Source organism: Sinohyriopsis cumingii, chromosome 15, assembly GCF_028554795.1.
Source record: "Sinohyriopsis cumingii isolate HCF-2022 chromosome 15, ASM2855479v2, whole genome shotgun sequence".
NCBI lineage: Eukaryota > Metazoa > Mollusca > Bivalvia > Unionida > Unionidae > Sinohyriopsis > Sinohyriopsis cumingii.
In genome coordinates this window covers 68,205,423-68,221,776 of record NC_142975.1, presented here as the reverse complement: position 1 = coordinate 68,221,776, position 16,354 = coordinate 68,205,423, and the positions used below count along the sequence as shown (strand labels likewise).

Genomic DNA, 16,354 nt, shown 5'->3' with positions numbered 1-16,354 from the left:
TAACATTATACTGAGGGGTTTTACAGTTAGGGACCACTGTATGTGGTACATAAAAATATCAGCTCACATGCTAGCTCTTATTAAGTCTCCTCTCTTTCACGCTATCTCTCTTAACACAAGTACAATTTGAAGCAGTTTCTTCTGTTATTTTTTTTACATAAAGACCTCTTTATATGATTCTTTCTGAATATCATGGGTTGAGTCTTTAGGTGTGGATACAGGTACATTCAAGGACAGCTGAGTTCTTTTTTCTGGCACATTCTCCTTTCCATCCGTTGCTTCATTCTTGATATGCTCCTAAAACAAAAATAAATGTAAGACTTACAAACAATAATTGGAGCTTTTCTAGTTGGCATAAACATTAATTTGGCTCTACATCAATCATTTGTTCAAGCATAAACCATTGACCATTACACTGTCTAATGTCAGCATTTGTAATCATGTGTGTATGCCAGTATTTTAATCAGTTTCATTCGATTCTAGATTAAATATGTACTAAAGTGTAATCTTGCTATATCTTTAATGTATGATGTGCTGTCATATACACATGCAATGTCTATTTTTAGAATTATAACAACCTTTTACTTTTATTGCTTAAATTCTATCTTTTTCAGAATGGCAGCTAATTTTTATTGCTCAAATTATCCTAAATAAAATTAAATTTCCTTAGTAGAGCTACATCTGTCTACCTTTCTATAATACCACCCACTTTAGTGTAACATGCCTGACCATGACGCTACAGAGCTCGGCAGTAAGCTACTACCTCCTGCCACGTTAACTCATCGCTAGGGGTTAATGTGTTAATTCAGCCAATCTAAAATCAGTCACAATAATGTTTTATCTTCATTTTCTGGTGTATATGTTATGTACCCTATGAGTATCACAGAGCAACAATGCTGCATCAAAGATAACTGTAAGGGTCAATGGCAAAACCTAAAATGAACTCTGCACATGTCTAGGCAGTACGCCCAATGCATTATCAATTTTTTCATCACATATATATACACAGCAATTTAAGACAAATTCATAACGAATTTGAAGATCTTTTACCAAGATTCTCAGATATATACCACTATGACATAACTTGCAACCTGAATTCTGTCATAATAAAATGTAAGAAATAAAGAAAATGACACTGTTGACTAAGGTATAGTCTGATAAATCAAACACCCCCCAATCTGTGTTGATACTGATGGCCGACATGTTGGTCTGATGATACCTCTTTATTAAAATATGCAATTTTGCTGCATGCAAATCAGTCTGGAACAAACTTGCATACACTTTAGACACATACCGGTAATTGGTAGCAGCCATATTTAGTGCAAAATTCAAAATGGCCACAGGAAAGATGGTTGTGCTATACCATGTGGATTTACAAGTCACCAAGCACAGGATTTGCTCTGGAAATATAGTATACATGGCACCAAAAGAACCCTTCAGCCGACGGTAGCTCTACAGCCACGTGAAATACTGTAAGTGTATAAAATGTAGACCAATATGTGCAGCCAAATCTGGCTGCAGATATTTGCAGCTTTTAATGAATAGGTGATATCAGACACCAACCCGAAAATCAGCATCATCATGGGTTAGGGGCTGATTTACTGGCTAACTAAGGTATTGCAAGGCATGACATATAAAAAACTAATAGATCAAGGGGTAATGTTGGAAACTCTACAGTACATACAGATACTGTCAATTTAAATATTTTCACACCACTACTCCCATTCAAAAATGTACATAGTAATAACAATAATGACTTTATTCTGAGAAGGTAACTCATTTACAGAACTAATCTACCTTGAGACCTTCCATTATGAACAATATATGTATGTATGTATGTATGTATGTATGTATGTATGTATGTATGTATGTATGTATGCATGCATACATGCATGTATGTATGTATGCATGATACTGTGTTTATCCATTTCTTGTCAGTATTCATTGCAAAATGCTTGCATCTACAGTCATCTGCATTTTAATAATTTGAAAATATTACCAATAAAGTAATTTTTACCCACTACAAAGAAAGTGCCCAATGCATCAATGTTGTTTATCATAAGTGATTACTAGTAACCTGTATTTTATTATTATTTTGTGCTTTGCTGCCAAAACAGTTTGTGCAATTTATATTTTCCTTTTCCATTAGGCAGATCTAATTCCCAAGTGATATTTCTGAAGTTATCTGCTGGTGCATCTAAGTCACTAAGTCTTTGGCTTGTAAAGGCAATATTCACCTTGTTTGCAAACGAACAAACCTTTTGATTGATTCGCAACTTTGTTACTTATTCAGTGCCAAGTAGAGTTCTACTATTCTGTCTGCACGTTTGGCCTTAATCCCACTGCTTGTAAAGCCAGCATCCTCTTCATTTTCCCATATGACAACCCTTTGATTGAGCTGTAAATCTGATGCTCATTTTGTGCCATTAAGCAACAGAGGGTGGTTATTTGAACTCCCTGACCTTGCTGCACAACTGACATCCTTTAATAAATTTTACAGACTGTATGATCAAAGTGTCACTCACAGAGCCTAAGCTCAGTCTCCGCAAAAGCATCCACACATGAGAGTAAAGACTAGGAATCAGTCAGATGATATCTGTAACTAAACGATGATAAAGTTTTCAAGAACTTTATTTGGTCACTCAGACAAAGTGGATGTGGGATATGAACTATAATAGAATTCATGGATTTATCATATAAATGGATTCAAAATGACATCATTTTATAATGTATTTCTATGGGTTTTACAACACAAAGATGGACAACTTAAGTTGTCTATCTGTGACATATTCCACTCAATAATATATTTTTTACTGGTTTTGTTTTCCTATCTATCAATCTATAAATCTAGTTTGGGTTTTTTCTTTCTCCAAAGTCCAAGTCAGGCTCACTGATGACAACTCTCCACTTCACACGGACCTGACTTGCAAGGTACCAATACACCCTTATTTAAAGGAGGGTAAAAAAGAAATTAGGTTTCTGCAGCCGTAAAATGGGGAAGTCAATATATAATTGAGTATATATGGTAAATGTAAATAGCTTTCACTTAACATTGAGAAAAGGTTTTTTTTAAATTGGTTCAATTAAACAGCAGCATTTTGGTCACTGGATACCTACTGCACATTTAGAAATTTTGGTAAATGTTGCAGTTGTACCATTACCCACTGCCACAAAAATATGGCAAGAAGCACCTGAACTTACACAAGGATCATTAATTTTGGCTCATTATACGTAGCAGAATATGTCTCCATCTTTAGGCCGGCAATCAGTCTACTAATTTATTGTTTAATCTCAAATAATGTAGCAACTAGGGTTGATAATGTTGCCCAGTAAAGGGTATGATTAATTGAACAGTTCTTGTCCAATACATTATACAACAAGCAAAATTATTTTCTCTTCACAAAATCTGTTTCTATATGCAATGCAAGAGCAATTTTCTATATATAAATAATTCAGTGGCCTGGTGAATTACCTTTAATTAATAGATACAACCAAAGCTTCACTTAGCTTATGTTTTCTTTTCTTTTTTTTATATATTAAAACAATGTAACTGATTTTATACACATCACTACACTAAAAGTAAACAAATTGTAGCACACTCCTTTTCTTCAATAAATATTTCTTTAAAAATTGCGGCAATCAATAGTTTGTGTTAAATGTGCTAGTAGTCTACTGAGCAGGTCTATTTTAAATCCTGTTTACAGGCAATAATTTAAAGATTAGGTACTACGTGGATGGAGACCAAACTATCAGATGGTCCAAGTTACACATTCTGCCTTCAGTTTACTGTTCTTTAGTGATAAGCACAAATGAGAACATGTATAAAATTTGCATATGTCTTGGATGGTTACAAAAAGTGTCTTCTGTCAAAAAATCAAATGTCCTTGGATGGGCTTTAGTTTTTGAGAACTTCATAATGAAAAACTGGCACAGACCTGTTGTGAACAAAGTTAACTCTTAATTTCACAGTATGTGTACATATTCTGTACTTGACATATAGTGGATAAGGCAAACTATAACAAATACTCTTACAAGCACTTGAATATATTGCTAATTTAGGGGAAAGAATCAGTCCATATTGGACCTTGTCCACTGATCAAAATTTGCTTAAGGCATTCAAGAGAAGAAGCTGACAATAGGATCCCATTCTGGTCTCTATGGAAGCCACATCTATGGAGTGCCATGCAGAATAGAATTTTGGTAGAGCATGTTAGAGGAACATTCATGCTAAACTGAAACTGGTCTAGCAGGTTTTGAGAAGATGTAATGAGCATTGTTGACAGTAAATGCATGTTTGACACAGGTTCATACAATAAACCAACTCAGCCTTTTAGTCAGACAAGCTGCAAAAGTTGTTTTGATGAAGCACATTGATATGCTGAATTTGGTTTTGTACCTAGTGTGTAGATATAATCAATTTACTTCAGACTAACTGGCCATGAAAAACAGAAAACCTAAATATTCATTTTACCCCACCCACCCCCATACACACACGCATGTTGTCACCCCACACCCCCATATGGCCACCCCTTCTGCACTCGGAAAATGGCCATGAACAATATTTGTAAAAAGTATAGGTTCTTCTTGTCTTAAGAAAAGACTGATTTCAAGATAATATACATTAATAGTTCCTAAGCGTGAAATGCAAGTGGTACATTACTGTCATGCTTATAAAAATGGTACTAACAGTTGCCTCGCATGGCACTCAGCATTATGAGGCTCGTGTTAGGACTGGTCGGCTTGGTGTCAGAAATATGTGACTGGGTGGGACATCATGCTACATGTCTGCAGCATGATGCCCCAGTGCTAGACATCACTATAAACTGCCACACTGCAGACATCATAGCAATATGACTGAAAAATTGTTAAAGCTACTTTAAAACTCCAAATCATTCATACATACATACATACTTACATACATACATTCATACAGTCATGTGCATTGCAAAACCATTTAAATCATACATTGCTTGGAATTTACAATCATTCTCTTTCCATTTAATCCATTTTCCCATGACTGCAAAATATTCTCCTCATCTATTACAATGTTATTTATTTAAGCCTTGACAACATAACATTTTTGGCAAGGCTTAACTCTCCTCATTGTCGTCAAGTCTAATAACATTTTTTTCTTTTAATGTATTGATTCTCTTTTTAGGTGATGACATATTAAAGTTTAAAACAATTTGTTTTTATTTTGCTGATTGTACAGTACTGCAATTTAATAATGCAGAAAAAACTTTTGTAGAATAGACAAAATGTCTTGTTTATAAAGGAAGAGATACGTGCACAGTCACATGACTTTTCAGTCTTTGTCTGGTACCCTGTTTTGTTCAAGGTTATTTTCTATGTGTGTGTTAATCCATAAAATCTATATTTAGCATATGCTGACAATGTTATGATCCTGACAATGTCCAGTCATAATCTCCAAAGAGAAAACTAAACCACAGTTTGAAGCCAAAAACTCCATCAAAACACTGCTGACCCTATTAATTTTAGTAATGAAAACATTACACTGGGAAACATAGATAAACAAGCAGATCTCAACTTTTTCTGCTACTAGGAATGTCAGAAAAAAGCAAAGATCTACTTGTTGGTCCAAGGGAAACTGACATGGTAAAAATAATCAGATTACTTACCTTACCAAATGAATAAATATTAGTTCTGGGCACATATTAAAATAAAATGTGGCCACTTGTGAGGGGTAAATTTGACATTTCTGCATTGATATGCTTGCTGCTGGTTAGAGGGGTGGTCTTTGTTGAGGTGTACTTTTGAACACAAACACATATGATTTGTATTCCTTATATATATATATATATATATATATATACACACACACACACACACACACACACACACAGTTTTCATTACCTGTTCATTATCTGGATGACTTTCAGATTTCAATGGAGCTGAAAATTCCAGATCAATAGAGTTATTATAAAAATAATATTTTATATAGCAATTTGAAAGTAGCAGTTAAAAGACTAACCTCACATTCTGCTTCTTTTTTTTAAAGAAGAAACTAGTTAAGCTATTGTAAAACAGAAATAATAATAATAATAATAATAATAATAATAATAATAATGCTTTATTTATAGAGGGTGACTCATTAGTCAAGGACTATTCTCCTTTGAGGCCCTTTTAAGGAGAGTATAACAATGCACATTATATGAGATAGCAATAATTAGTGTTTATTTTAACATGTTTAGTATTAAAATACTAAATTCCATTATCTATTAGAAACACATACATGTTCATGATATCTTTTCTTAAATACTCTAATATTTTCAGCAGATTTTACATGTAGTGGAAGCTTATTCCACAGAACTGTACCAGAGTATTGAAAACTCTTTTTAAATTGCTCTGTCCTTGGTTTTGGTATTAGAAGGTTTCCATGTGATATTGATCTCAACTGGTATTGTGTTGAAAAAGGCCTGAATAAGTCCTGAAGATACTCTGGTGCAGTTCCATGTAGACATTTATATAAAAGAACTGCCTTGTGAAAATCTATCCTGTCATATATTGTGAACCATTTGAGTTCTGTAAATAATGCTTTTGAGGGATGATCAACAGATGCATCTAAAATTACATGTGCTGCTCGTTTCTGAAGTTTATAAATCCTGTCAAGCTCAGATTTAGCACAGTTTCCCCATACATTAGAACAATAATCCATTGTTGAAAGAATATATGACTTGTAGTATAGATTGCAAGTTTCCATAGGTAAATATTTCCTGATTCTGCTGAGAAGGGCAATTTTGGATGACAGCGTTTTACAAAGCTTATCAATGTGGTCATTCCATAATAAATTATTATCTACAGACACACCTATAAGCCTTTCATGTTTGACATTTTCTAATGGATGATTATTTATTGCAAGATATAGTTTTGGGTTCCCTGACTTGTGTAGCTTTTGTGATGTCCCCAAAATCATACATTTTGTTTTACCTTCATTAATTACCATCCTATTTTGTTGTGCCCAGTTTTGGACTCTAATAAGGTCTGAATTTAATCAGATAACTTCAGTATGAGAACTAGATGTATACAAGGTTGTATCATCTGCAAACAAATCTGTGTTTGTAGATTCATTATTTAATGGTAGATCATTGATATAGATAAGGAAGAGGAGAGGGCCCAAAACTGAGCCTTGAGGGACTCCTGAATGAATAGTGCGAGTTTGAGAGCTAATATTGCCAATGCTTACTTGTTGAGACCTTTGGTTTAGGTATGATCTAAACCTGTTTAAAGAAGGATTGTCAAACCTGTAACAGTTCAACTTTAGCAGCAGAATTTCATGATCAACAAGATCAAAGGCTTTCTTGAAGTCAAGGAAAACAATCCCAGTCATATGTCCATTTTCCATTTCCTTGAGCCAAAGATCAATTAATTTGGTAAGTTCTGTTTGACACGAGTGATACTTTCTAAATCCTGATTGTGCTTTATGAAATAGAGAGTATGTTTCGAAAAATTCATAGACCTGAATGGCTACATGCTTTTCAAATAGTTTTGACAATACAGGTAGAACTGATATGAGTCTGTAATTTCCTGGATCCTCCTTTTCTCCTTTCTTAAAGATAGGTGTAACCTTTTCACATTTCAGTGTTTCTGGAAAATTACCACTCATTATACTTAAATTTATGATATGTGTTAGTGACTTTGTTATTACTGGTGCAGCAATTTTAAGAATTTGTGGACCAATACCATCCAATCCAGAGGATTTGTTAACATTAACCTTAGTTAGCATATCAAAAACATCAGCTTCACTAACATTAGCTACTGAAAAATAATTATCATCAGGAATTTTAGGTCTTATAAATAATAGAAGAGCATCAAGTTCAATTGGGGTGTTAGTCTGGTTCTGAATACTATTACTGGAGATGCTTATGAAGAAATTGTTGAACATTTCCACAATGTCTTGTACAGATGTTACTATATTATCATTTTGCTTAAGTCTAGGGGGAAGACAACTGTTCTTGGGTGGGTTCAGCTCTTTTAGATGCTTTCACAATGTTTTGGTACTCTTACTTTCTTTAATAGCCTGTTTGTAGTAGTTCTCTTTTGCCTTATCTATCAGGTGCTTACCTCACTGCATAACAATAAAATCTAAATAATAAACCTCAAGGCACACAAACATGCATATTTAATTTAAATTTCTCAACTGGTTTACGATAAATTGTGCTAACAAAGTTAATGTCAAAATAGTCTTCTAAAAAAACCATTGAAGCAAATAAAGCTCATATGGCTTTAAAATCTAAACAGGTTATCGAGATATGAATACAAATGTACCTACTAAATTTCATTTGTCTACAGCAAATAGTTTTTGCTTAATTGTGCTAACAATGTTTAAGTGTTAAAAAGGTCTAAGAACACATATAGAGATGTCATTGGGTACCTGGGTACTTCGGTATCCACCTGTTGATAATAATCTGGGTAATAAAATGAGCCATACATAATCCGCTTTCTGCCAGTGCTGGTAAAGGCAGCACTCACTTTGTTTTCAAGATGACAATCCATTTGATTGAGCTGCAAATACATGTACTTTTTCAGTGCTACCTCTTCCAATATAAATCCATCAGAGTGTTTTCCCAGTTGACAACTCTGCTGGAACCATGAGTGTGGTACACTGGCAAGTAACAGAGGGTGGTTGTTGATCTTGCCACACAAGCGACATGTGTTCAGCTGCTAACTTGAGTAGACTTCACAAATTTTGTATGACCAAAGTGTTACTTTTACAAAACTCTAACTCAGTCTGACAGTGAGGCCAAGTAAAGATAGTCAGATGATACTTACAATGACTTGACCATGCCAATTTACTAGACAATGATGGAGGATTTCAGAACTTTATCAGAAAATGTACTTTGTACCAGATGACATTAGGTAGTGACATAAATAGGATACTGTGAATTTAAAAAATGCTGACTTAACTTCAGGTTTGTACACATTTAATACAAATTCCCTTTGATCCAATACCCAGGTTGTTGTTGTTGTTGTAGGGTTTAACGCCATTTTTCAGCACATGATAGGCTATACATGGCAGCCAGTATTAATGGTGGAGGAAGAACCCGGGAAAACCCCGGAAAGAACCACACCGACCCACAAGAAGCTACTGGCAAGCTTTCTCACATACCCACATTGGCTGAATCCGAGACTTGAACCCAGCAGACAGAGGTGAGATGGCAGTGATCCGTAACAGACAGCGCTTTATAACATTCGGCCACTCAGGGCCCTCAATACCCAGGTAACCAATTGTTAGGATTGACAGGTATCCAGTATAAGTTTTATAAAATTTTGACACTTTAAACACAAATATGTGAACAAATGAAAAACTTGTGCAGTACCTTAAAAATAGAACTAGGTCATGTACTTATAACCAGAATAATATGTTGAAAACTTCACTGCTCTAAGTTTGGTTTTGTACTATTGCACATCTCTCCATATATACAGGGGCTACCAGACGAAGTGGGTGACTATTAAATATCTTTAAAAATTTCAATGATTGTCAAACGTAAGATTGATTCTGCTGTATCACTAATCCTAATACTGATAGAAATCTTTCCAGTCCTTTTTAAAACTCTATCTTCATTTTTGCATGTCTGGCTAAGGTCTGAACTGAGAAGAAGAAAACAGATCATCCCTAAGCCCAATAGAAGTTGAAACTTTTGTTGGACAAGCAAAAATTTTTTTTTACTTGCTTTGAATTTAGGATTAAATATGAAGTATCAAATTATAAATCTTGTACATTTCATGGAAATATTTTTTGAAAGTAGTATTTATTTTTTAACTTCTTTCAGGTCCTGTAATGTTCAACACAATACAATTGACGAATGACACAATGAATCCTATTTATATTTTTAGTACTTTTTGATAAAGTTCCCTTCAAAATAATAACATTATTAATATTTCAGCATCATACACCTGTACAATACTTGCCAATAACTACAGTAAAACCTGTCTTGAAAGACCACTGCTATGTGAGACCACCTGTCTTGAGAGACCACATTCTCAATGCAAATATTTATTGATTACATAGCATTGTGACTTGTTATACGAGGTAACCTGTCTTTAGAGACCATCATTTTTTTGGCCAAAAAGGTGGTCTTTCAAGACAGGTTCTACTGTATATTTAATTTCCAAGAAAGATAATGCAGAACCAGTGTTGTGTTGTATCATAGCTCTAAAGACTTTCAAATTAAAATTGTGATTTAAAAATTCTTTTATTTCCTTACCTGTAAATCCTGGACTTTTGAATGTCTTTTTCTTTATTGACTGCATTTTTTATTCTTTTCTCATCTCTTTATTCTGAAATTCAAGAAAATCTAACATGGCTTATAACAATGGATCACAGATATTCATACACACATGCGAGAAATGTCATTAAATTACAATGACTAGAATCACACAATTTTAGTCCCAGCTGATTCACAACCTAAATTTTCGACAGAATGTAAGAAAAGCTTAAATCTAACCCAGATGTTAATCAAGGTATACTTATACCGCATGTAAACTTTTTGAAAAATATCCCTTTAATGAGAAATCTTCCTGAAATCTGTCCCAGAAGTATCACAAAATATTTTCACTATCTGAAAGAGTCAATATAAAGAAAAATTATTATACCTGCAGTAAAATTCAATAACATAAATTAGTACCGAGTTATAAGGAAACAATAGCACACCAGCTTATCCATGGAATATGGTTGGAGCAAGCACCCAATAATTAAATTCAGAAGAATGTATGGTTTGCTGATCAAATTTGTCTGGCATTTTAAAAGAAAGCAGTTCCATCCAACACAAATTGAAAGAGTCCAGCAAAAATGCTGAACAGTCTGCTTTTATCAGCACTAATTGCTGACCACTAAATTCCACTGACTTGATATACTGACCTACACAACACTGTAATAAACCGTTACAAGCATGCTGTTGTTGTTGTTGTGGGGTTTAACACCATTTTTCAGCACATGATAGGCTATGCATGGCAGCCAGTATTAATGCTGGAGGAAGAGCCCGGGAAAAACCACTGACCCATGAGAAGCTACTGGCAAGCTTTCTCACATACCCACATTGACCGAATTCTAGACTCAAGTCCATGCAGACTGAGGTGAGATGGCAGTGATCTGTAACGGAAAGCGCTTTAGACCACTCGGCAACATGGCGCCCCTGTTACAAGCATAGTTATCCAAAATATGGAATTTAATGAGTGAAAACTGTGGAACATAACTATGGAGGTTTTCACTAGTATTTCAAAAGTTGGAGTCCAGAAATCCAACCGAGACAAAGTTTCTTTCCATGATTACAAAACTGGTGTCCTTAGCTTAAAATTAAGATTACTATGAATTATTATTTAGATATGAACTGTTATAGTGCTCTATCCAAAATTGTACCTCACAAAAGCAAATACTGTCCTGGCCCATTGTTTTCATGTTTACTTAATCCAACTAATAAATGTTGTTGTTGTTTAGGCTTAACCCCATTTTCCAGCACATAATAGGTTATAAATGGCAGCCAGTATAACTTGGCTGAAGAACCCTGAAAACCCCTGAGAAGAACCACTGACCCATGAGAAGCTACTGGCAAGCCTTCTTACATATCCTCATTGACTGATTCCAAGACTCAGTGAGACAGGTGAGATGGCAGTCATCAGTAAAGGCGAGCATTTTAGACCACTGCTTTAACACCTGGGACCACTCAGGTGGCCTAGTGGTTAGAGTGTCCACCTCAGATGCGACAGGTCATGGGTTTATCCCCGGCCAAGTCATACCAAAGACTTATAAAAATGTTACTAACAGCTGCCTCGCTTGGCACTCAGCATTAAGAGGTTAGTGTTAGGACTGGTCGGCCTAGTGTCAGGATAATGTTAGTGGGTGGGACATGATGCTACATGTCTGCAGCATGATGCCCCAGTGCTAGACATCACTATAAACTGCCACAATGCAGACATCATAGCGATATGACTTAAAAATTGTTAAAGCTACATTAAAAATCCAAAATCACAACACATCACACATTATTTAACACCCAGGATCCCCAAATTAATAAATAAACTGAAACGCTACACTTGTGATTGGTGGTAACTTTGCAGTCTAACTCAGCTGACAAGAGTGACCTTTAATTTTCCTATTGCAAAACTTGTTAACTCAAAATAATCCCCATTTGAAGCAACTGACCACATCATAAAGATGCATTATACTAACGAAAATCAGGATCTCTGTTGCTTGCAGTTAGACTTGACTTATAAGTGAATATATACAGTAGTCTAAAAATTGTTAAGTATATCTCTAATTTCTGTAAATTTTATTCATGACTGTAAACTATAATAATTATCTATAGTTGTACTTGGTGTATGTGTTGTGTAGGGTCTATTATAAGATGTTAAGAATGTGAAATTGCATAGGATCTATAAACAGATGTTTATGTACATGTTTATAGTTACTAATAATACAATTATTAGTAAATATGTTGCAACGTTTCAGGCTATTTCCCACTGGACAGACAGTAAATGGGTTCTAAGAAGAATAAGTTATTTATGATTGGATGGGTTAAGTCACATGAATAGATATTTTGAAATATTAGACTGAGTAGTATGATCTGTCACATGGGATATATTGCAATGCACAGTCGTAATAGACTCTTGAAGGTACATATATAAAGAGAGAACTGATCAATCAGATTGATTCCTATTTTGAATTCATTCCTATTTTGGATTCCTATTTCATACGTTAAAATCAGTCTGCAGATGTGTTTAATGTTGTGTTGAGACAATTTGAGAGGAGACATTTGTAAGGATTATTAATTGGAATTAACAAAGTGCTTATTAGACTAGAACATTATTCTGAGACTATTGTGAATTATTCAAAGGAGTTCTGGACAATGCCATTCTGATTCATTCATTTGAGGATCTGAAATTCATTTGAAACATTCAATTCTTTTGGACCTAAATAAAACTTTTTAGGATTATTTTAGATACACTTCATAAAACTGTATGTTCAACATTTCTCATATTTTACTGTATGAAATTAGTCACTATATTCTTTGACAATGTAAATAGGCAGTTCTTGTCAAAAAACATGTTTTATGAAAAATGTGTGCATCCTCAGAACTCACACACAGTGTTTGTTACACTCCTGCACAGAAAAATCTGCATATTTTAAGGCCAATGCCAGCATAACTGTGAACCCTATTCAGCAGTTTTTCCCTTTAAATTCATTTGTACATCAGAGATCACTTGACCACTCCAGTTCTGACATCAAGATTGTTGATCACTTAATCTGACCCCAGTTCTGACACCAAGGTGATTTTTAACTCAATCTTGCACCCATAGAGTAAACACTGCCCGTTATATTTTTTTAAAGTCAAAGTTGTAAATCACTGACGTTAAAACAGAATTTCAAACCTATTAAAATGATGATAGTGCATGAAAATCATGAGACTTAAATAACAGGCATGGGGCCATCCATTTAGTACATACGCAAAAATCTGGCAAAGCTTGATCCTCTCCCCTCCCCGTACATATGCATACTTTTTTACACACCCACCCACCTGTGTACATACGCTTGAGCACCGTGGCAGCTAAAATACTGAGCCAGCAGCAGTCTGCAATGAGACCAGATTGAAGAATGTATAAACCATGGGGCAGGCCACCAGACTGTGTCAGACTCACTGCTGAGCTGGGTGATAGCTAGCAATCAGGGGTATGGTGGCATAGAAGTGACACCTCTCCCACAGTCCTACTTCTCCCGGTAGCTGTGGCTCATTTGAAGGCCAATGTAGAAAAATTATTATCAAGGTTTCACCACCATCCCCCATTTCCTATGCGTACGTACATTATCAGTAGTGTATGCATTTGGGTTAACCCCTCCTCCCCCATATGCATACATACTAAATGGATGGCCCCCGTACACCCACATAATTGTCTCTAACCGCATTTTTATTTTATTCCATTTAGTTTTTTTATTATTATTCTCCTTCACAACAAAAACCAGATCAATCAGTAAACGAGTCTCAAGGAAAATAGCCACTATAAAAGTAAACCCGACAATGTCCATTCTTATTAAAATACTGACCAGATAGAGATTATTCTTTTACAAGACAATGTATTCATGATACAAAAGCATACCTTGTTTCATGATGATGCCTCAAATTTAAGGATGAGCCTGTTATTGAGAAAGGAACATTACTCCCATTGGTTCTTCTTGCCCTAACATCTAAAATCATTGTTTGCAAATGGTCTTCTTTATTTGCAAGAACAATTAAGGCAGAACTTGCCAAGCCGAAACAGGCAATTCCACGAAAATGGAGCCAAGTAATTTAAATTTTCCTTTTCAATATATACATGATTCAATACTTATTTGTAATGTAAAAAAAATGTTTGCTGCACCTGAAAATCATGTTAATTTTTGTTAATGTTTCATATTTGTTGAAGAAAAATCTGTTTTTTAAACTATGCCAGATTAAATATTCAATGTAAAACTTTCAACTTATTTTCAAAATATACAAACTTTCAAAGAAATGTCATAACACTTTAATTATTTGAGACATGAAATCCACCTTGTGTAAAATAGTTTACACAATCTGTATAACATATTTAGTAGCAGATATTTTTTGAGGGGTGTAAAACTAATTTTAATTATGCAATACTTACCTGTCACTATTGTATAATTAACCTATGTTTGTGCAGAAAACTCACCATCCATTCAATGTGAATACATCCTCAAAAAAAACCAGAGAAAAGTCAGTGTGACCTTCTGCACACCACTCTGTACATCACATGGTCATGCACAGAAGGTAGATACTACATGTCATCTTTTCAGACGATGATTACACAAGACGCAAGAGCAGGGTGGGAGGAGGGCATTCAGCAATAGTGGCAGGTAAATAATGCGTAAGTAAAATTAGTTTTATCCAAAAAAACCGGTATTTTAATAGAAACAATTAATTTTCCTGCCACTATTGGATAGCTGAATTTGTCAGTAAAGTGGGGGAGGCTGATATTCTCATCAAACTGATCAAAAACAGAAATTGAGCTAAACTCACCATAGAGGGTGAGGTCCATCTATAAGGTTGATATCTCTCTGAGCCACATGTTTTGCCTTTAGAATGGGTCCCTGATAGAAATAAAAGCTGTGTTGCAGTGCTCTACCTTCCTAATGGGAGGGAACAACCTGCTGTTACAGTTAACAACCTCCCTACAGGAAGAGTGCAACCAGCTGTTGCAGTGCTCTACCTTCCTAAGCTATTGTCATGCTCAACCTCCCTAATGGGAGGGTGCAACCCGATGTAAATCAGCAGAGACAGCCAGTGTCAATAGACAAGGCGTGAATCTCACTTCTTTGTCATGCAGCAGCTAGATTGAGTAGGAACACAATTTGAGTGTGAGGTTTTGAAGGAAGCTTCACTTAATGGCTTAAATGGGGCTTGATTAATGACCAAAGAACACAAGAAAGATTCCATCTGTGCATATGAGAGCTGGAGACAGGTCTCTGGAGCTCAAAGTACTTATTAAGATCAGCAAGGTGCAAATCTGAACTGATTCCATGCCCTGGGAGAATTTAAGTGTGTTGGAGATGGCAGCTCAATAGCCTTTGATAGTGTATACTGAACATATTTTGTTCTTAAAAAGGAACAAATGGAAATCAGTGATGAAAGTTATAGAGGGGCAGATAGGATCAATATGTTCCTACTGCAACTATCACAGAAGTTTCTCCACCTGGCATCATAGACCTTCAATGCAGAAGCTCTTCTGGCCTCAATGATGCAAATCAGCACAAAAACTTGTTCTGGTGAAGAGATGACTTGAAACAAGCAAGGCTAGAATGTGGAAAATGTGAGGACTGTTGTGGCCTAGAAATCTCCGGTGTTGTAACAGGAGATCCTGTGAGGTTGATACCAGGGTCAATCGATCAACAGGTCTAGAAGATTGTTGAACCATACCACTGGGGCAGCAGTGGGTCAATTAGGATGATCTGATCAGTGGAGGTTCTGTCTTTTTGTAGAACTTGTGGTAGCAGTTGGAAGGTGGAAAGGCATAAACAAATAGGCAATCTCACTGGAAACTGCATGTATCTACTGCCCATGCTCTCTGATCCAGGACAGGAGACATGTAAAAGGGAAGTTTGTTGTTGAACCTGGTCACACACAGGTCCATAAGGGAGAACAGGGACTCTGTTATTAAGTAGTGAAGAGATTATTCTGTGAGGATGGCTCAGTCTGTTCTGTACAGGCTGACTGAGAATACATTACCCGGAATGTGGCAAACTTGGATTGTGGAATTCTCTGTGGCAGCAAAGATGAAGAGGTTCTAGACCTCCACACAAGAGAAGGGGTATGTGTGCCTCCATGACATCATAGATATGCTATGATGT

The 16,354-nt window shown here is 35.5% G+C and overlaps 1 protein-coding gene across 3 annotated transcripts in view; it reads right to left on the bottom strand.

Annotated features, from left to right (window-relative positions):
- Positions 1–16,354, bottom strand: part of LOC149782009 (uncharacterized) — a 158,920-nt gene that overhangs the window by 116,180 nt on the left and 26,386 nt on the right. For all 3 annotated transcript variants that reach the window (XM_089933411.1, XM_089933413.1, XM_089933412.1), the window contains exons 2-4: positions 10,227–10,299; positions 5,875–5,912; positions 166–297 (exon numbers count right to left, since the gene is read on the bottom strand). In XM_089933411.1, coding sequence (XP_089789537.1) covers positions 166–297; positions 5,875–5,912; positions 10,227–10,272 — 216 coding nt within the window. In that variant the 5' untranslated portion in view covers positions 10,273–10,299. The remainder of the gene's footprint in view (positions 1–165; positions 298–5,874; positions 5,913–10,226; positions 10,300–16,354) is intronic.